Source organism: Protopterus annectens, chromosome 3.part0 (genome assembly GCF_019279795.1).
Source record: "Protopterus annectens isolate FY-2018-M chromosome 3.part0, PAN1.0, whole genome shotgun sequence".
Classification (NCBI taxonomy): Eukaryota; Metazoa; Chordata; order Ceratodontiformes; family Protopteridae; genus Protopterus; species Protopterus annectens.
In genome coordinates, this window is record NC_056731.1 from 802,487,873 (window position 1) to 802,511,117 (window position 23,245).

The 23,245-nt window shown below is 39.5% G+C and overlaps 1 protein-coding gene across 1 annotated transcript in view; it reads left to right on the forward strand.

Moving 5' to 3' along the window:
* LOC122796931 overlaps positions 1–23,245 on the forward strand; it is a 906,278-nt gene that overhangs the window by 774,127 nt on the left and 108,906 nt on the right. Inside the window, exon 6 of the mRNA XM_044065700.1 lies at positions 10,948–11,110. Coding sequence (XP_043921635.1) covers positions 10,948–11,110 — 163 coding nt within the window. The remainder of the gene's footprint in view (positions 1–10,947; positions 11,111–23,245) is intronic.

Genomic DNA, 23,245 nt, shown 5'->3' on the forward strand with positions numbered 1-23,245 from the left:
CAAATAATGAGGCATTTCTCAATATCAGCTGAATGGCATCAAATGAAACTCGAGAGCCCGAGGCTAAACGTTTTCCTTCTGTATAATTGTACTGGTATTCAATTGTCATATTACAGATGCTTTGTCCCATTTTTCGAGTCCAGTGATGTTGACTTGAGTAATTCCGTCGAAAACACAGAGTGCCATTGCGACGGAGAGAAAGTTGTAATGCAATAGATTTACTGGATGTAATGTTAGCAGTTTTGTCAAGTAGACTAGTCCATGTATCAATGATACTTAGTGGAGCCACAGCCAATGACAATCCCCCATGTACGGAGGGAATAGAAGTGCAGATCCAGCAGTTAGAGACATTGAATGTAGAAGCATAAACATATTCGATGGCATGATAGGTGTTGAAAGTTGGCTGCCAAATGGCTCGTTTGGTATGATGCGTCGATGGAGTAGGAAATAAAAATGGCCACCGCAAAAATAACAGTACAACAAGAATGACCACCAAAATGATTGTCCAGTATTTGTGTGGAAATGGTGGTTGAGTCTATGTAGTGTCAGAGGTTTGGAGTTTTCCAAAAGGGTAAATATTAGGCATTGTCAGGTACTGGAACAGTTCTACTGTGAGTACGTGTAGCAATGGGAGGAGAATCTGGAGTTTAAAAAGGTAAAGGCTGTTGATCTTCAGACGGCACAACTTTTTTGATGTGTGAAATGTGTATCCAAGTTGTAGATCCCTGCAGTCGCACAACAGATGACGTAGTTAGAAGAACCAGACAGGGCCCCTTCCAGCGCGGCTGGAGCACTGTTTTTCTAGAGAAAGATTTAACGTAGACCCAATCCCCTGGTTGCAAAGCAGATGCTAGAAAAGGGTCAGGAACAGGAAAGTGTTGAGCAACTGCTACTTGTCGGTGGTGAAACTGTAAGAAAGAAACAAGAGATTTGCAATACAAAAGAATGTCATTATCAAATGCATCATATTCAGAAATAGGTGGTGGTGGTGGTGTCGTGGGCATACACAAAGGGTGACCCATGAGGAATTCATGTGGAGAAAGACCCTTAGTAGGATGCGGTTGTGACTGCATAGAAAGTAAAGCTAGTGGTAAGGCCTGTACCCATGTTAGGCCTGTTTCTGAAGTGACTTTAGCAAGTCTGGTTTTCAAAGTCTGGCTCATACGTTCAATAATACCTGATGCTTGTGGTCTGTATGGACAATGAAATTTCAAAGTAATGCCTAACATTGTACACAATGAATCAACTAACTTGGCAGTAAAATGTGTCCCTCGGTCAAAATATATTTGACAAGGAACACAAAAATGAGGTATCAATTCATAACACAACTTTTTTGCAACTGAAATAGCATCATTCTTAGCACATGGGCAGGCTTCTAACCATCCCGAAAAAATATCAACAATAGTCAAAACATATCTAAAACGAGCACAAGGAGGAAGTTCAATAAAGTCCCATTGTAAGGCACAAAACTGTCCCATTAGTTTTGGCACAGGTTGAGCGGGAGCCAGAGTGCCCTTTGAAATGTTATGCTGTAAACAAATGGAGCACGTGCTCAAAGAATGTTGCACAGAAGCAGAAAGTCCTGGGGCAAACCAATCCTTCTGGATTTGTTTAATCAATGCTTGTACCCCAACATGAGCTGGCAAATGGTACGCTTTTATAAGAGAATTTAACATGGATGTGGGGCAAATTAATCTGCCATCCGGGTGCTGCCAAATTGAATCAGAGCATTGAAAACAGTTATGGGCCAGCCATGTTTTTCTTTCTGATTCCGATGCTTCAGTTTGTAAAGCTTTCAATAGAGTAGTGTCAAAAGTAAGTGTTTGTAAAATAGACTGCAAAAATTTTCCCTGAACAGCATTCGAAAGAGCAGCCTGCTTGGCAGCCCACTCAGCTAAATTATTTCCCTTAGCTACTAGGGAGTCATTAGACTGGTGAGCTGCACACTTGACAAAAGCAATTTTGGAAGGTAATAATAAGTCCTGCAAGAGGTGATCAATATACAGGTAATTTTTTATTGGTGCCCCAGAGGATGTTAAAAACTCCCTTTCCTTCCATAGGGTACCAAAATCATGAACAACACCATGGGCATAACGTGAGTCAGTATAAATAGTAATAGATTTGTCTTTGGCCATTTTACATGCATGCGAAAGTTCTACTAATTCCACGGCTTGTGCGGAAGTGCCAGGCGGTAATTGTCCAGTTTGCAAAGCCTGAGATGGCAAGCAGACTGACCATGCAGCCTGAAGTTCGCCAAAATTATTTCGTAAACAGGATCCATCCACAAAAAGAACTAAATCAGGATTAAGCAAAGGAACATCTTGCAAATCTAATCTAGGAGACAGAACAGTGTTAACTACAAGCATGCAGTTATGTGGTTCGCCCTCGTCACTAGTTGGAATTAATGAAGCAGGGTTTAGTGGTGGGCAACGTGCAATTTGAATAGCGGGACTACTTAATAAACTTGAATCATATTTAGTGAGGCGAGCATTAGAAAGATACTGAGACTTTGTTTTTAAAAGTAATGCTTGTACCGCATGAGGTACTGCTAATATAGTGTCATGCACTAATGTCAATGGTGCTGCCATATCTATTAAAACAGCAGCGGCTGCTACTGCACGTAAACAGGATGGGTAGCCAGAAGCAACAGGGTCTAACTGAGTACTGTAATATGCTATTGGTTGATAGCCTCCTGTGCACGCTTGCGCCAGCAGGCCCAGGGCAGTTTTATTTCTTTCACAACAGAAGAAAACAAAGGGTTTAGAGTAATCTAGGAGCCCCAGGGCAGGTGGGTTAATCAATGCAGTTTTAATAGCCCGAAAGGCGGTTTCATGTTCAGGGGACCAAGGCAGAGGGTCTGTGACCTCCTTTTTTAAAATCTGTAACAGAGGGGCCGAAATTTCTGAAAAATTGGGCACCCACTGTCTACAATAACCTGCTAGGCCGAGGAATCCCCTGAGTTGTCTCTGATTTACAGGACAGGGAGCAGTCTGAATGGAGGCGATTCTGCTTTGAAGTATTTGACGTGAACCTGTGGAAATGATATGTCCCAGGTATTGTACGTTTTCTTGAGTAAACTGCAATTTAGATTTATTTACCTTAAAACCTCGTTCGGCTAAAAATCTTAAAACTAGAAGTGAGTCCTCTATACAAGACTGGGTATCTTGTGAAGCAAGAAGAATATCATCTACATACTGAACTAATACTGAACGTGGTGGTAATTGAAAATCCTGCAGTTGTCTATGCATCTCTCTGGAAAACAAGGTTGGAGATTCTACATACCCTTGAGGTAGTCAGGTCCAAGTGTACTGTTGGCCGTTATAAGTGAATGCAAACAAATGCTAACTATCTGCATGTACTGGGATAGAGAAGAAATCTGATGAAATATCTATAACCATAAAACAAGATGCTGTAGGTGGGATACAGCTCAAAATCATAGCTGGGTTTGGTATGATTGGGAAAACAGGCAAGACAGCTTTATTGACTTCTCGCAAGTCTTGCACAAATCTGTAAGCTTGTTTACCAGGTTTCTTTACCGGTAGAATTGGGGTATTACATGGACTTGTTGTAGGTACTATAATTCCTTGTTGCACAAGGGCAGAAATGACGGGGGCAATACTAGATGTGGCCTCTACCGTCAAAGGGTACTGTGGTACCCGAGGTAACTTTGCTCCAGGTTTTAAGGTTATTTTAACAGGAGTGGCTGAAATTAGAAACCCAACATCATTATCATGAGTGGTCTATAGATGAGAGGGTAATGAGGTTAAATGCTTATTCTTATCGAGGTCAGACTGCATACACATTGTTTGCAGAGTGACGTTTTCATCTAAAGTAGCCAAAATGCTATCTTGTTTGTCTGAAGGAACTTGTAAATATACTCCTTCAGCGGTACAGAAGATAGTTGCTCCCATCTTACAGAGCAAATCTCTTCCCAATAAATTTAAAGGTGCTGAGGGTCCTACTAAAAATGCATGATTGTCTTGCAAAGGTCCCAAAGTCACTGGGACTGGTATGGTTTCAGAATATTCAATAGGAATGCCAGAGACACATACCCCTCTGGTTACATTATTGGAGAGGGGGGACATTTATTGCTGCTTCACCAGCTAACATAGATTTGGATGCTCCAGTATCAATCAAGAAGGGGTACGGTATTATCAGACAAGAAACTTTTTACAGTGTAGATTCATACTGGAATTATTTCACTTCTATTAATGGGGACCCACCAAATCAACAAGATAAACAATATATATTGGAATCTGCTTATAGAACTATGTCTTCCATTGTCTGGAGACTTTATACATGGAAATTTTTACATAGATCTTTTTATACACCTTTGATGATGAATAAAATAAATAATAAAGATAATTTATGTAAGAGATGTAATGTAGAAATTAATGCTGACTGGGCTCATATGTTTTATGACTGTATAAAATTGAAAGAATACTGGAAGTCAATTAATGAATTTTTGCAGGCTCTTTTACAGATAATTTCATTATTTCTAAATCTCTTATATTATTCAACACACCTGTACCTCAAAGTGTTAAAAAGGTTAAGCTTCCCTTGTTATGGTCTATTCTAGCAGTGGCTAGGAAAATAATAACTAGAAATTGGATTTCAGATACACCTCCTTCGTTCATTGAATTTAAAAATGTTATGAATATAGTGTGCCATATGGAAATAAACACAATTAGGACAAGAACAAATAGAAAAACATCTTATTATATTGTATGGGATAATTTACAAAATTTGTTAAAAAAATTTTAATTTCAATAGCATGGTATTTTTGTTTAATTAATTGATCTGATTGTAGTGGATGTCTTTGTAAATACTTTAGTTGTTTTGTTGAATATTATAATAATACTCATTTTTAATTACTTGTATAAAATTGTTATGATATTTCTCTTATATGTTAAAACAATAAACCTGTTTTGAAAAAAAAAAGAAGGGGTACGGTTTGTTTTTGACAAGTAACATAACATGTGGTCTATCTTGATCCACAGGTATAAAAGGGCACAACTGTTGTTGTCCTTGCTCAGGGAACCTTCATTGTGATGACTAACAATTGGATGGAGTCCAATTAGAATTCCACTGAGGTGATGTAGCAGTGGGTGGGGCAGTTTGCTCAGCCAGATACGGACATTCATTTTGCCAGTGGCCTACTTGGTCGCAATTAAAACACTCCGTTTGATTTTGGGGTGTGGCTGATCGATCTTCCTGCCAGTTTTGTCTATTATGGTTTCCAGCCCCTTGGCGTCTACCTCTCCCTCTTCCCGGTATACGTCCTATCTGTCCATGCTGCCTGAAGGCAGTGCACATCTGAATCTGCGCCTTAACCAATTTCTCTTGTAAGTCCTTTTTTTCCTGTGCTAAGTGGTCGGAGAGGTGTTGCACTTGTGTAACTAATTTGTGCACTCCAAGACTAGGCCAGTTTAAACACACTTCTTTTAGCTTATCTCGTACTTGTGGGTGTAACCCATCTACGAAAGCAGCCGACAATCCACTTTGTGCCGGCCCTTCGGTGGGTTCGGGGTACCCAGAATAAGCCTCAAAGGCTTCAGTGAGACGATTTAAATACTCGTCCACAGGTTCGTCTTCTTTTTGAAGAACTGACTTGATTTTGGACCAGTTGGGTGTGGGTGGAACTATTATTGTGATAGCATCTACTAAACGCTGTCTAACCGCTTTGAACCCATTATCTCCATGTGAGTCGTGTTTCAGAATCAGAGTAGGGACATTGGCATAGTTCCAAATCCGTTTCATCAGATCAGCTGGTATGGCGTACTGGAGAACTGCCTTAACTTCTTCTATCGTAGGATTTTGTAAACAAATATGTCCTGCCAGCACACGTTGGAATTTAGCTGGATTAGTATGAATAGGCAGTAACAATTTAGTAATGGCTTGAAAATCAACCGCCGACCATGCCCTAGGTACTACAATGGTCGGTGGTTCCTGTGCACTTCTAGCATGAGCCGGGTTAGGTACCTCCCTCAAAGGTAACAATCTGTCATCGTCTGACGACTCCGACCCTGAATCGGGATTAAATTTATCTGGTCCAAAATACCTGTCCCCACTGTCAATTATAGCGGGGAACTGACCAAAAAGCCTTCATCGGTGTAAATGTTGTTTTCCTTTACCTTTATAGTAGGGTTTAGCTTTAAAATACATTACAGATTTTGCTTCTTTATGAGTCTTACTACGAGTTTTTGGTCCCTTTTTTCTATCGCTTGTGTCTGGATCTGAGTCACTAGAGTGACTATCCACTGCTCATTCTCTTTCTTTAGGGGTGGGGTCTTTAGTGGTGGAATCTGGCTGCTGTGCTTCCGCTCCTTTTTGAGCGAGGGGGGGCTGATACTGCGGGGGTGCAATCGGTGGTGCAGTTGGTGGTGGGGGGAGTCAAGCATTACCGTCTTCCGACGATTCATTTATCTGTAATTTAGCTAATTCCTTCACAGGATAAAGCTCCTTAAAGGGTGGGTCCTTCAAACATTTACCGTTTACTATATCTAAATTACTAGCAGTTTGTTGTAATTCTTTCAGTTGCTCTTTTAATTTCTGCTGATTATCCTTTAAACTACTCATAACCGAATCCTTTTCTCTTTCTTTCGCCTCTGTCATCCAATCATTAAGTGCTGCCCAGCACAACCCTGGTATTCTTCTCCCTTTTCTTCTTAATTTCCCTTGGAGATTAAGCAAAATATTTTTATTAAAACTACCATTCTCTGGAAAGGTGAGTTTACCATTGTCCTCAGTGAGGGCGACCCACTGACTTATAAACATACAACTGTGCTGGGACACACGAAAAAACATATAACCAGCTGGTGTACCTCTTTCTGGCTCTTTTATGGCTCCCACACTCGCTCCCATTTTCACACGATAAGCTATTCTGTATTTTACTGAGGTAGCTATGACGTTTTGTAAACGTTGCTTTCCCCACACTCGTATCTCCTTTCACTCTTACGTCGCCAGTGTTTCGTTTTATCCCACTCTCATACTGCACAATCAATAGCAAAGAGAAAAGAGAAAAAAAATACATGCCACTTACCTCAAACAACTGAATGAGAGGAATTATTACATTTCTATAACATCAATACCAAATTTGTAAAGCAGACAAGTACAGGAAATGAAAGAAACACTGCCAGAACAGAAAATTCTGTCATGGGCCCTTTTACTAGCAGTACTTCGTTCAATCCCCAGCTACCGCAGCCGTTGCCAATTCAGATCCGAGTAAACATTACTATATCTCCAGAGATAGAAAATCAGATACACTTCCATATAAGGCACATTTCCTGCTATCAGACAGGCTCTTGTTTTCCAATACTTTTCCACTATTCACAGTTTACTTAATAGTTCATAGTACAGAGTTCAAATCAATACATACAGGTTTTCACATACTCAATCTCCTTTGAACACATGCTTTGACCATTCACATTCTACACCATTATGCAGGATTCTTGGGTGAGAAGGATAATATGCAGAGGCTATATATATATATTCCCTTTTCCCATCCCATACTCAGTCAGTCTCAGCTACTCCCAGATGTACCACCCAACCAGTGAAAAGCAGCCAAAAGATAATTTCATTCTCAAAAAAAGAGTCATCCAAGAGACCCCACCAGACCAAAGAAGGTCTGCCATCTATTCAAAATTATTTTTACTTTCAAAGAAGAACAAGGACCTCAGGCCTATATTAGACCTCAGTGGCTTAAACTTTGATGTCAAAAAGCCCCCCTTCAAAATAGTCACAGTGCAAGTGATTATGCCCTACCTGAAGGTAGATGATTGGATGTGCTCAGAAGATCTTCAGGTTGTCTACCTCCACATCAAGATAGCAAGGGCATCCAAATATTTACAGTTCAGCGCCCTGCCTATTGGTCTCATCACAGCTCTCAGGTGTTCACCAAGTGCATTTCAGTAGTCACAGCCATCTGAGACTCAGAGGGATTCAAGTGTTCCCATATTTGGATGACTGACTCCTCCCTGCTATGACCAGAGAATCTCATATTAAAGTCAGAGACTTCTTGCTACAGCTATACACATTTTAGGTATTTCTGTAAATTGCAAAAAATGAAATCTGCAACAAACTCAAGCCATTCTGTCTGCCAGATACCATCTGGACACCACAAAATGCAGAAGATTCTCCCATCTGAACAAATTCAGACTGTCAGACTTTTGGGTTAGACTCACTCTTCTCTGCCTGCAACATTGGTACTTCAGGTCCTTGGATTGACGGCCTCCATGATAGTTATGGTATAGTTTGCTCATTTGCACATGAATATCCTTCATTGTCCACTCAGGGTCCAATCTGGACCATCCCTTTACTCCAATCATCATCAGTCAGTGGGGCAAGGCTCATTTGAAATAGTGGCTAACTTCTTCTAAAATTCACACAGAAAAACCCTTCATTACTCCTTCAAGGGTGGTGATTGACACAGATGCCACCAGTTTGGGGTGAGAAGACATTTTGAGGGAAGGATGGTCGAAGGAATTTGGAATCAGACAGAGGCCAATTTTCATATTGGTCTTCTGTAGATGAGAGTGGTCCTTGTAGTACTGCAGGAATTCCAGGAACTTCTACTTCCAGGAATGATTTCCATGAAGATGGACAACATGCCCTTGGATATTTTCTAATCACATCATACCAATTCCTTGTATACAGACTCAACAGATCCATCCTGATGCTTCATTAATGGCCTTTCAGTCTGGCAGTAACTTGTAGATAGTCAGCTGCTGGGGCCAGCCTTGCTGTGATTTATTTGAATTCCCATAGAGCACCAAACATGGCAGCTACTTTTCTCGAATCCCTCTAACAGTCCCCAAGTGACACTTTGGTTGCTAGTGGCATACCACACTTCTCTATGCCTTTCTTCTACTTCCCCTGATGTTGTGAATTCTTACAAACATCGTCAGCCTGCAAAACCATTGTGATTCTCATTGCTGCATATTGGTCACAGTAGATTTGATTTCCCCTTATTAAGACTTCATGGGAGGAAGCTCCCATGGATTTTAAATCCCTATCTGGATCTTTTCTGTTTCTCCCATCCAGACAACATTATCCAGACTTGCTCAATCTCAAACTGACTGACTGTTTTTTCCACCTACATTAATAGTCAAGGATCTAGCTTTATCTTAGAATGTCATTCACATACTTTCTGCATCTAAAAAAGAATCCCCTCTTACAGTATACAATAGCAAATTTGGGCAGTCAGTCAAGCACTTTTTCTGCTTCTGTTCATGAAATACGCCAGGTTTTTTCACATTATTGGATTTAGGGTGCAGTTACTCTATGATCAAAGCTCAATTAGCATCCATATCCAACCATCATAATAGCTTTGACTCCTATTCTGTAGCTCCTCATAAACTGTGTAAGGTCTTCTGGAAAGGTAACTTTCTACTGTGCGGTCCAGGAAAAAAAAACAGATCCTTCTTGGGACCTTAATTTTGTTTTAGAACCATTAACAGAAAGTTCATTTGAACCAAGTTCATCTTCCCAGTTGCAATTCAGTCTTGGAAAACCTACTTTTGGTGGCAGTTACTTCTGCAAGAAGAATTTCAGAATTACAGGCCTTGTCTTCCAGTCTTCCATATCTTATATTCCTCAAGGGCATGATGTTCTTCTAAACTAACCATTCTATCATCCTCAAGTTTGCCTCAGAAATTAATTTGAACCAGCCTATACATTTGTCTATTTTCATACCAAACTATATAAATGGAAGAGAGCGCATCCTTCAAATCATAGAAGTACACAGACAGTTGAGATTCTGTCTCCACAAAGCTAAATCATTTAGGAAAGATACTCTACTGTTTATCTCATTTAAAAGTAATAGACTAGAAAGGAAAGATTCTAAGGTATCTTTGACCAGATGGTTATGTGACTGTATCTTCTTTATTTATACATCCAACAGCAAGTCCTTACCAGTCTTACTGAAGGCTCACTCCACCAGATCTGTAACTACTCCCACAACTTTGTTTAAAAACTCATCTGTAGATGAAATATGTGCTGCATCAGCCTGGTTTATGTTGCATACATTTCCCAAACATCATAAGCTGGATATAATATGCAGGTCCAAGGCTTCCTTTGGAGCAACAGTTCTCAAGGGTATCCTATCATGGTGCCACCCAGTGTTTTAGATAGCTTGAGATTCTGACCCATTATTTGGATTGAATGGACCAGATGAACAGGATATGGACGTTATGTACATACCCTAACCATTCTGATCTACGTGATACGGTATCCCTCCCTCCACCCCCCTTCCAAATTTAAGGACTTGAAGACTGTCTTGAAGCTCTTCGCACCATCTGCTGTTCTCCACCAAGGCAACAGTAATCTGCATTAAGCAGCAAATTTGATCTGAGGATGGTCGCTACACAGGAGGATTATGAGATGGAAAAGTTGTAGAGGAGCTTGCAGCTGGAGCACCAGCAATGCCAGGTTGGATCTGGCAAGTAGGTTGATAACCTGTCAGTTTTATTGGACAGATCAGGGTAAAGGAATCCAGCATTATGGTAAGTACATAATTTTTGTTTTACCAAACCTTCAGTATCAAAAATGATAACAAAACTCTAAGCATATTATTAAAACAGAGTAAAATCTGTAGAGTTAAGTTGTATTGCAAACAATCTACCTTACAAAGTCATTTATTTTTGTTTCTGAAAAAGGCAGCCATAACATGTGAGTCCTTTTGTTTAAATTATTGATACCATCAGTATGTTGGTCATGTTTTTCTCTATACTAAACAGGTACAAAATGTGTGTGATAGTGGAGAATTCAGTAAATTTTGTGATGGGATAAATTAAGCCCCAAAACAGGACCATACCTCCAAAAGTAGTAGGTATATCATGTGAAGGGCTAAATCAAGTCTGAAAATAGGTATGCACATCCAAAATAGGTTTTGAGGTCTGTAGTTGATGCCTCTAACTGTAATGAATACTTATGTACTTATGTCTTCAGAGAGGCTTACTTGGATGAACAGATGGAAACACATGATGAAATTCTTGAAGCCACTCCAGCAAGTTTGAAAATGGCATCCTCTTCTCTGCATAGTTCAAGAGCACGACTTCTTGTCAGACCACGTAGTGGATTTGTTTACAATGCAATTAATGAAAATACAAAAGTAAGTTGAGTAATTGTATATATTTTTACCATGATTTGATTATTCTGGATGAAACCTACACTAACCAAGAGGCATAGAAAATTATTTTATAAAAGGTTCTGTGATCCATTTAATCTTATTTTGATTCACTGCTCTTTATAGGCCTGTTCAGCATTATTACTTTATCTTATTTCTGTTTTTGTTCTTAAGAATCTGTGGTATGTGTCGTTGAGGTATGTGGTAAAAATACCACATTTCTCTGCTAAAGTGCAGCATATGTATTAATGTTAGCTACCACATTTAAGATCACATTCCTTTTGCTAACTGCCAGTAAGTTGTTTGACACTTCCAAGGTTAACTGCAATAAAGGCAAAGATATTGAACATTCTTCTTGGAATGTTACTCTTACAGTAAATCATTACATATGGGTTACTTTCTATTTGCCATGCTTCATTCCAATCAGTTTTTCATCAGTGGTCTTCAGTACTTGGGTCACTAAGAATAGTGAAAGTGCCTCACACCAGGATTGTGCAAATGCTTGACTGGTACACGAGACTTGCCCAACATAGGCTGCATTAGTCAGGCATTTCTTCAGTTCTTCTCTTTGCTTCATAGACTTTATATAATTTATTTATTTATTTATTTACATACTCATTTCCGTATATTGTTTTCAACTGAGACATGAGCAAAAAAAGATGGCAACAACTAATAACAAAAGATCACATTGAGCAAAATAGCAAGGAGGGAATACTAGTAAAATAAAAGTATAACAAGGAAGACAACCAGTCAGTTCTTTGGCATAAAGCTCTCCCTGACCATGAGTCAGGTAATCCATGTTCAGTTAGCAGCTGATATGTCTTTTGGGAGTGACATGAGGAGCACTGGTATGGTCATCCTGGAGGGGGAGAAGGCAGACCAAGGACATCTAATGGCTGAATCTGTCAAAAGAGTGGTGATGGCACAAAGACAGTCCCTGGGGAATTAATATTCATCCATCAGATCATGTAAGTAGTAGCCTTCACGGATGCAAAGGAATATGCAGTTGCAAGGGAAGGGAATCATTTTGTGTTACATGCACACTCTAATGTTTGAAAGGCTGATCTTTTTTACAGTTGTTTCTTTTCATCTGTATTTGAACCTATGTCACATTTTCAAGAGTTTTTGTTTTAATGCAGACCCTCTAACAAAAAACTAAAGAAATTTTCAAAGCATCCCCATCTCCTATTAGCATAAAACAAACACACAAAACTATGCACACTCCAAAAAATTAAGTTAAACCCTCCAAGTAGGAACAGTTGCCCCAAATCGTCAGATGCACTTACAGGAATTACCTAACCTAAAAATTAAGGTTACACTTGCTAAAGTGTATGTTGCAGCCTGTGTTCCCAATTAAACTGATTTCATTTGTGTTTTTTTTTCTTATCTGTATTCCCCTCCCAGATGTGAAAAACAGCTTGTATGATTTCAGGGAACATTAACTTTTATCCCTAAGAAAAAATGCACTGGCTATCTTTAAATAAAACTAAAGTGTACACTGTTCCATTAAGTGTAGTAAAGTATTGAGGCTGCTAGAGTGGCTGATATCTGTTATTCATGTCTCATAATTTTAAAATTTATGTTTAACTGAACTGCTTACCATTGTACCTGTAAATTCTGTATTTCCCTCAGTAAAGAATGCTCAGAGCTCTCAAGATTGCAGACAGATCGTCTTTATGTAAAAGTAGTCAGCAATGAATCTTTGTAAATTTCACTGAGAACACAATGTACAGCTGCCTTCAGCAACAGACTTCTTGACTCCCGCTGAGTATTTGTTACTGAAAAAACAAGCTAATACCTTTCCAGTGTAAGAAACTTGGTATTTTTATGGTGTTAATATTTTTGCCTTATTTTTCAAGCCTACCTGCTTACAGAAACAGTTGATCTGATGTTGTCAATCTTCATTCATTCTTGACTGATGGGTTCGGTTCTGATCCCTCGGAACTGACTTGCCCGTTATACAAAGCTCATGCCAGCCAAAAACTCCCACGCTAAGGCTCTACCCATATTGCCTCTTCTAATTAGCTCAGATTTCTTTTGCCGTATAGAAAATTGGATACGTCAGCCAATGCTGTCAGCTAAGCACCAAAAATGTCTTCTTGTTCTGATTATAATAGCTTAAGAATCTTTAATTTCATTACTAGTTAGTGTCGTTTGATACTTTATTGAGCAAGTGACCCTTTTTTGGAGCTTTCTACCCCTTTTTTGTTTTACCTTATGGTAATTCCCTTCAATCTTTCCCCAAACCCCAAAGGCAAATCCCTGATGTTTCACCCAGTCAGAGGGATTTAGCAGCACTAGACGTTCAAAAGCTGCTTCAAAAAAGAGTTATCCAAGCAGTCCCACCATACCAGATAGGAACCGGATTCTACTCAAGATACTTTTTAGTGTCAAAACAGACAGGGGACTGGATGCCAATCTTGGATCTCAGCCTATTGAACAAATTTGTGTAACAGACAAAATTCCGGATGGTCACAGTTCAGTCTATCTTTCCTTTTCTAGAGATGGATGACTGGATGTGCTCTATAGATCTTCAGGATGCGTATTACTGCATAAAGATGGACAAGCACTCCAGAAGATATCTCTGCTTCTGGCTAGGAGCCAGTCATTACCAGTTTTGAGCACTGCCCTTTGGCCTCAACTCATTTGAGACTACAGGGATTCTGTGTGTTTCCATATCTAGATGACTGGCTCCTCACCACTCCCTCCAGGCATCTACTGCTTTGCACCATAGACTTTTACTACATCTTGCCGAAACTGTAGGCATTTCAGTCAACAAAGAAAAATCATAACTGTCTCCCAAGCAGGATCTGGAATTTTTCAGAGCAAGACTAAATACAATATCCTGTGTGGCCTCCCTTCCTCATCACAGGTTGTTAAATCTAAGATCACAACTATACATAATCCTCTCCCAAGACAAAGTTCCTGCTGTCTGGTACTACAACTTCTCAGATCCATGGCAACAACAATAACATTAGTTCCCCTAGTGAGGTATCACTCGAGGCTGCTTCAGTGGCTCTTGGGGTTGCAATAGTCACTTCTAACACACCCCATATCCCATCCAGTCTTGATAACAAATCACTGCAAAAAGGATTTATCTTGGTATCTTGGTGGATGAAGCCAGAAGAAAATTTATGGAGTCATCCTTTTTCCCACTCTCAGCCCAAGGCCGTAGTGACCACGGACACTTCCCAGATGGGGGGGCATTTTCTGGGGAAGACTGTCCAAGGTACTTGGTCCCCTCAAGATGCCAATTTGCACATCAGTGTCCTAGATCTGTGGGTAGTGCTTTTAGTGTTGCAAGAATTTCAGTCTGCCCTTCCTTCAGGGAGAATTGTTATCCAATCAGACATGTCCATAGTCTGGTATATCAACAAACAGGGAGGGAACCAGATCCTACCCTCTATGTTGGGAAGTCCTAAGAGTTTGGCAATGAGTAATCACCTTCAACCTCTTTCTGATAACAATGCATATCCCGGGAAACTCCAACTTGATTTAAGACAAACTGAGCAGGTGTATCCTTCTGCCTCCTGCCTCTCTTAATCATAACATATTGAAGAACATCGTTCACTGATGGGGACAGCCTTGCTGTTATCTGTATGCCTCTCCCATAAACCAAAAATGCAGCAACTAGTTTGCCCTAATTCCCCCTCGCAGGGACCCCCCAAGAGATGCACTTCTTAATGATTGTCTCCCAGGATGTCTGTATGCCTTTCCCCCAATTCCACTAATTCCCCAGTTTCTGAGGAAAGCCCAAAGGTTAAGAAGCAAAGTGATTCTCATTGCACCTTACTGGGCCCATCAAGTCTAGTTTCCTTTTCTTTGGCCTCACCTGGTTCACCGCCCAAAGACTCTGGATCCAACTCCGTACCTGCTGTCTCATCCTCAAGGCTTGGTGCATCCCAGCCTTCAACATCTCAAGATGATGGCTTGGTTTCTCCAATTCCAGTAATTGCCAGGCAGAACAACCTTTCCTCCCCAGGTGCAGAAGATATGTCTGGCTTCCCATAGACCATCCACCAGAAAAATTTAGCTAAACAAATGGAAAAGATTCTCAATTTGGATGTGAACTAATGGCATTGACCCTTTCTAGGCACCATTTGATAAGATCCTGGAATACTTAGTCACCCTAATCTCCAAACAATAAAATAAAAAAGAGTACACCACACTGATAACCGAGCTGGAACACTGCTTTAATATCACAGTGGTAGACTAAGTGCTTTCACCTGTCAATCTCAGGCTTCATCAGACTCTGATGAAGCCTGAGATTGACAGGTGAATGTGCTTAGTCTACCATTGTAATATTAAAGCAATGTTCCAGCTCAGTTATCAGTGTGGTGTACTCTTTTTTTATTTTTTTTGTTTGGAGATTACTGGTTTACTTTACCCTTCATGTGGTGAAAGTTCTGTTTTTTACTTAGTCACCTTATTTCAATCAGGAGCCTCAACGTCTACAGTTAAGGTTCATCTAGCTGACATTTTGAATTTTCATAACGGTTTTGATGATCAGTCAGTGATGACTTTTAATCTATGCAAAATTTTCCTTAAAGGCATTCAGCATTTAAAACCCCCTTTCAAAGATCCAGTAGGGCCTTGGGATTTGACCTTAGTCTTACAATACCTAGTTTGTTAGCCTTTTGAGCCAGCAGCCACTTGTGACCTCAAGTTTTTATCTTGGAAGACCCTCTTCCTAGTAGCTATCATGTCTGCTAGGAGAATTGTAGAGTTACAGGCTTTGTGTGTGAATCATCCATATATCGTCTTCCACAAAGAAAGAGTATCACTCAGAACCAATCCCCCTTCCTTCCTAAAGTTGTATCAGAGTCCAATATCAACCAGACCATAGATTTACCAGTCTTCTTTCCAAATTTTTCAAACAAAGGAGAGTACTGCTTACATATGTTGGACATCCACAGACAATTATGTTTTTACTTGGAAAGAAAAAAATCCTCTAGAATATCAGATCAACTATTTCTATCCTTTTCAGGTACCAGATTGGGCAAACTGGTATCAAAGGTCACCTTGTCAAAATGGTTAAGAGACTGCATTACCTTTATATACAACCAGAATAAACTCAAACTACCAACAAAAGTTAGAGCTCATTCTACAAGATCTGTTTCCACTTCAGCGGTCTTCCATTCCAGAGCTTCTATCGAAGACATATGCGCAGCTGCAACTTGGGCTAACACACATACCTTTATCACTCATTACAAATTAGACATGCTCTCCAGGGGAAGAGTATCCTTTAGCTCTATGGTGCTCAGGAATATTCTTCCTTAGGGCCGCTCAGGATCTACAGTAGCTGGAGACTCTGTCCCATCAGTCAAGAATGAATGATGACTGACAACAGCAGATAAAGAAGTTATATTCTTACCATAATGTTTCATCTGTGTTGTCGATCTTCATTCATTCTTGACATCCACACTCCTGCCCCCTCCTAGAGATTCCTGGAGGATCAGAACTAGTCTTGGGGTTTCATAGGGTTGTTACTCAGACAGGGTTTCCATATTTTCTTAACTGATAGGCAACTTCTATCTGATGTAATGGGAAGAGAGACAGTATGGGTAGAGCCTTAGCTCAAGGGTTTTTGGCTGGTGCGAGCTTTGTATAATGGCCGAGTCGGTTCTGAAAGATCAGAACCAAACCCATTAGTCAAGAATTAATGAAGATCGACAACACAGATGGAACATTATGGTAAGAACATAACTTCTTTTTTACAGCTTAAGCCAAGGGAAATAATCTAGACATTCACCCTTGTAAAAATAAGAGCAAATATCCTAGTCCTACATATAATATAATGTAGTCAGTGCACTTTTACATACTACCCCATCCCCAGCATCCCAACATCACAGCTTATGTTGCTTTTCTTTCGGCTTTTCCTGGTTAGAGTTCGCCACAGCGGAACTCTGGTCCGCTAATGATTGGCAGTCGATTTTTATGGTGCCAAGGTGCCAGTTTGACGTCCAACCTTCAACGAAGGCACGCCCATTCATGCATGTCTTTTGAACGCCACTCGACCGCGGGGAGGACATGCAGACTCCACACAGAAGGCGCTCCAGCCGAGAATCGAACGGGAACCTCTTGCTGTGAGGCGACAACGCTACCGCTGCACCACCGCGGCTTCCCAACATTACAGCTTATATAAGACAAAAATAGGAAGCCTCCCACTGATGAACTGTGTAATACGAAATATCCAATCAACAAGGAATGGCAGAAGCTTAACCTAGAAGCAAGCTTTGGGTATATGAAGCTCCTTATTAAGTATTTTGAATGAAGGGAACAAGAGTTGATTGATTATATTGAGCGGAAACAACAGGAAATAGAAGGTACATTTACTACTGATTTTCATGTTGACAAAATTAATGACATATATTTAAAAGTGTCTTTTTTTGATAATGAGATAGAGCAACAAAAGCTAAATAAAACTACAAAGAGACTATGCTGATTTTTGCAAAGGGGAAGTACTTGCATGGAAAAAGCCTGCATTTGAAGGGACGAGGAGACAAACATCTGCATGTGAGAATGAGCGTATAGAAAACAACTTACAAACTGAGTTGCATAGTGAGATTTAGGCTCATTCTGGAAATTCTCAGACTTCTGTGAGAGAGGCTATGACAGTTGTAGATACCACTGTAAGAGAACAGCAACAGAAGGAATATCCTGGAATGTCAGGTGCTGGAGAGAGACCTAAGACAGCCCCTGCTACCCCTACAAATGAGTGAAGTATGGAAGGGGAAAGAGATGAGGTCTCTGAGCTGAGGGAGAAAGAGGGGGAGATATTCCTCGGAAGAGAGAAGAGGCAAACGTTAACATCGGCCTGTGAAGAGACATTAAATTTTTAATTTATCAAGTTTTAGCTTGACTGAAACACATATTAGAATTCTGAACAAAGGTTTACATTTTGTCCCGGCTGTTAAATCAGAAATAGAGGATGTTCTATTGAGCCTCAGATTGTTTGGCAGGGAAGTAATGTCAAAGAATATGTATAAAAATTTGGACACTGAATTTTCCCTGTTTCGGAAACTTAGTGTATTTGTACCTCAATACAAGGCTGTTTTAGACATTTTTATTAATGTATGTGTGAGAGAGAGCTCTCCACTCTGCATGGAGAACCTGGATGTCATTTTTATAATGTTACTCAGAAGGAGAGGGTGGCACTGAAAGATTTACAAGATGACCCCAAACTTTTTATAAGACCGGCAGTCAAGGGGGAGGGATAGTGCTCATGGACAGGGCATATTACACCCAGAAAATTAAAGCTCTCAGAGAGTGATGATTCCTATGAATCTATCACAATTACACAAATGGAAAATATTAAAACTAGAGTAAGGCTTATTCTATGTGCAATGAAGGAAGGCTGCTTAATAACTGAGGAGCTTTTCAACTATTTGAATGTTATGCATCATCTCATCCCCATTTGTAAATGTTTACCCAAGGTGCACAAAGATTGTACTGACCCACCCATACAACCCATTGTGTTTGGAGCTGGCTGTATAACAGAACCAGTATCCATATATGTTGATAGCAATCTAAAGGGGTTATTTGGATTAGCACCAGCTGTACTGAAGGATTCACAACATTTCCTTAGAGATTTAGGGATGTATAAAAGGGACAGCAGTCATGGTGGCTGTTTGATTATGGTGACGATGAATATAAAAAAATCTATTTACCGTAATATTGAATACTTATGGTTTAGAAGCACTGGAAATGTTTCTTAGCAATAAAAGTGAGTATGATCGTAGAGAGATAGAATTGATATGTGCCCTGATGACATGCTTCCTGGAGAATAATATATTTTTTGTTTGAAGATGATTTATACCGGCAGAAATGTCATGTGGCCGTGGGCACCCCATGTGCCAACACCTATGCTAATATGGTGTTGGCACAGTGGGAGGAGTGCTATGTGTTTGACAGTAACCCGTTTCACAGGTGTATTAACTTCTACAAATGGTTCGTGGACGATGTTTTTATTTTATGAGGGAGCTTTGAACAGTTGCACGCTTTTGTTGCATATTTAGAACCTACCACTGATTTTCTACATTTAACAATGCAACATGATATGGAAAGTATTGATTTTCTTGACATTAGGTTGAAACAAGATACTGTGTCTGGGGAAATACATACTGCCCTTTATCGGAAGGAGTGTTGGAAAAATAGTATCCTGCATAGATCTAGTATGCACCCTTGGCATGTTCATAGGAATATCCTAAAGGGACAGTTCCTTAGAGCATCCAGACTTCATACTCAAGAGGATGAGTTTATTGAAGCGGATGAAATTATGGGGAATATCTTTTTGAGCAGAGGGTACAAACAAGGTGAAGTGAGCTCTGCACAGAGACAAGTACAGGATTTAAGAGAGAATTTAGGGAAACTGTATTTATATATGGGGAATCATATGCAAGAGGTTCCACACAGAGAGGATGGCAAGGATCTCAGAATGATCCTTACATACTCAAGTGACATCAAGGGGATTTATAATGTGATTAGGAACAACTGGAAGATTCTGATGTCAGATGAAGAGATGAAAGGGCTTGTAGGGGAAGTACCTCACTTCGCCTTTGGAAACAATTGTAATCTCAAGCAGCTTATGTGTGATAAAAATGAGAACTGTAACTCTATAGTTTCACAAAGAAAAGGCACCACCCATGTCATAGATGTACTTGTTGTAAATCCATTTACAAAGGAAATGTATTTTTACATACAAATACAAACAATCCAAAAACTGAATGCACTGAAGACACCAGTGAGCCAGTGAAAAGTTTAAAAATGTATTAGTAATGAGCCAAGATTAAGCACTTTCATCAGGCTATAACCAAGACTTCATCAGAATCTAAAAGTTCAGCAAAGTCTACAATATTTAATTAGTAAAAAAAATCACATGTCCACCACATCAGTCGACAACAGAACCAAATTTGTTAACCTTTTGTGATCAAGTACAAAAAGAAGGTAGTTGTTATGGTAAGGCATTTGTCACAACTTACGCTGTGGACAGTGATGCAATTGGTAACATACTATGTAAGAACTGGAAAATATTTTCTTGTTATGGGAAAGATTTTGAGAAGGTTGGTGATAGACCATGTATAGTATAGTATATAGGACAGGGAAGAACTTGAAAAAACTGTTGGAAGGCAGTGAAAAACTGGCTCTAAATTCAGCCAAGAAGTGTTGAAACTACAAGTGTGGACTCTGCAACCAATGCAAATGTATTTTTTAGGGTAACACACCAGTGGTAGGGACCCACAAGTTGGTTACTTCATTTCACTGCACTTGTAATTCACTAGGGTTAGTATATGTGGCAAAATGTGTTCAATGTTTATGTTTTTATGTGGAAAAAAACTGAAATTTAAAGAGATTATTTGCGAACACCATCTAGTTATAAGGAATAAGAATGTTAAAAACTCTTTATGTAAGCATGTTTAAACACACCCTGATCATTCTTTTTTATTTTTTGGATTGGATTTTGTACCTCAGAATATGAGGGGAGGGCCATGGAAAGATCTTATTGAATACAGAGAAATTATGTGCGACTTAAGGTTGAATACTTGTGTGCCCCCTGGCCTTAATGAATGTATTTCAATCAGTAGTGTACTGCGTTTAAAACCATATAAAGTGTAAACTCTGCATGTTATTGTTCTAACAACTAACTTCTTTTTGTACTTGATAACATAGGGTTAACAAATTTGCTTCTGTTGTTAATTAATGTGGTCATCATGTGATTTCTTTACTATTTAAATATTATAGAGTTTGTTGAACTTTTAGATTCTGATGAAGTCTTCGTTATAGACTGACGAAACCGCTTAATCTTGTTGGCTCATTACTAATAAATTTTTTAACTTTTCGCTGCTCTCTGGTGTCTTCAGTACCTTCAGTTTTTGGATTGTTTGTATTTGTTGTTCTTGCTTCCTAGTTTGTGTTTTGCATTTGGAGTTGCTCTATCCATGGCTGAGATGCTAAGCAACAGACGGGCTGGTGGCTATGGACTGCTTGGGCAATTACAGGTGAGTGTTAACATCTTAACTCAACTTGTGCAAGAACATAATGTTCAAATTCACCACATCCAAAGGGATAGTGCCACCAGTAGTGACTGTGACTTTAATTATACTCCTAACTGCATAATGAACAGGAGTTGTCAGGATGAGAACCTTGAACCTCTACACAACTCAGATGGAAACATCTCTCAAGTAGGTACTAACACCATAGATCTTAAAGGGTGGTTAATCAGGTGTTTGAATTTAACACTACAGAAACCACACATAATGGTGCCTTACAACAATCTGTTTCAAAATTTGAACATGTGCTCACTAAATGCAGTAAACTGCAAGTAGAAAATGCTTACTTGGTGGAATGTGTCAGGCATAAGCAGATACCCAGGGGTCTTAGATCTTGGAAATATCCCACTGGGTTTTTGTAGGGTTCTCCCTTGCTCGATGACCTCATTGCGCTTTTTAATAAGCAAGGTGTTGATCTGTTGGAGCTGCAAATTAAACACAACCAACGTGAAACTGAGCAGCTCATTGCTGTAGCAAACTCTTTAGACACTGTGATGAAGAAAGACTTATGTTTGCTACTTACAAAATACAATACTTGAATGTGTATACTAAAATTAACAACATTGTGAGATACATTAGTAAACGCAAAGAAAAGAAACTTGAAAGGAATAGAACTGAGTACAATGAGGGGCGAGCCTACCCCCAACCACAGAAGACCAATGAGAATCAGGCATTTAGTGATGGACAGCATGGCAATGAAGAGGAAGTGATGTATTCTGGTAGCAAAAGCAACGCCCCTTTAGAGAGGGAGCCCTTAAGGTGTTTGGAGCTTTTGAGGAACAGAGGGAAAAACAATCTGAATCAGTAGAGGAAAAACTACAACCAAGGAAACCAGAGGTACCAGCAGAAGCAGTATGGATGGCGAAACATGGACAGACAGCTGAAAATGTTTCAAATGAACTTCCAGTAGTAATTTCAAACAAAACAGGTGAGTTTCAAATGAACTTTCAGTAGTAATTTCAAACAAAACAGCTGACTTTCATGTTTTTAACTTTACAGACAATTTGTATCAAACTGAGCATACTGAAGTATTGAGTAGAGGATACACTTTGTCCCTACTTGTCGAGCTAAAACAGACAGCGTTTTGTTGGACTTGAAATTGTTTATTAGAAAGCTTAATTTTTTATGCATGTTTAACCATGAACATGTGGAAAATGTAAGTTATGTGTTAAGAAGAGCTAGCACTTTTAACCTACCTACTGTTCTTCCTTTAGTTTTGAGAAATTATGTGATTTTGAGATCAGAAATTACCTGAATACTAAAACTAAAGACCATATTTACAACTTGAGTGTGACTGAAAATGAATTGTTAACATTGCTTTGTCAAGATAAAAACATGCAGGTTATGAAACCTGACAAGGGGGGAGTGGTAGTGGTAATGTATATTCAAGACTATTTTAACAAAATTTTTGTTCACATTACTGATGACGATATGTATGAAGAAACTACATGAAATTATATTAATGTGGCATGCAGGAAAATAGATTTTTTTCTTGCAAGACATGTTTGATCAAGGGCAAATAGATGGGGAAACACTGAGTTTCCTTAAAGTGAAATATCCCATTGTGCCAACCATATTTGGCATTTCAAAGCTTCATAAAAATTTGAGGGATCCTCCTATGAGGCCAGTTGTTAATACCAGTACTTCTAAGGTACATGCCATGGCAAAATATGTGGATTTGAAGCTTAAAAAATGATGTTATGTTGTCCCAGCTCGCCTTCGTTCTTGCTGGTTGGGTTTGGATCCGATCCTTAGCTCTGACTCGGCCAATTTACTATAGCTCAAGAGCTTTTACTGGCTCGAGGCTAACCCTTATCCCAACATACCTAGCAGCAGCTACCCAGATCTCATTTGCCGCTTGCAGCGTCGAGATTGCTACTACTAGTTCAGGCTAAGTACTTTGTGCTTTTTTCCTATTCATCACTAATTTTCAAATTTTTTTGTAGTTCTATTGACTCGTTAGAGTATGTACTATTCCGCTTTAGTCTAATGACCCCTTCTCTGCTTGTTGTGATGCTTTTGACCGTTGTTTTTTCTCCTCAGACCATGCTTTCCCCTTAGAGCCCATTTA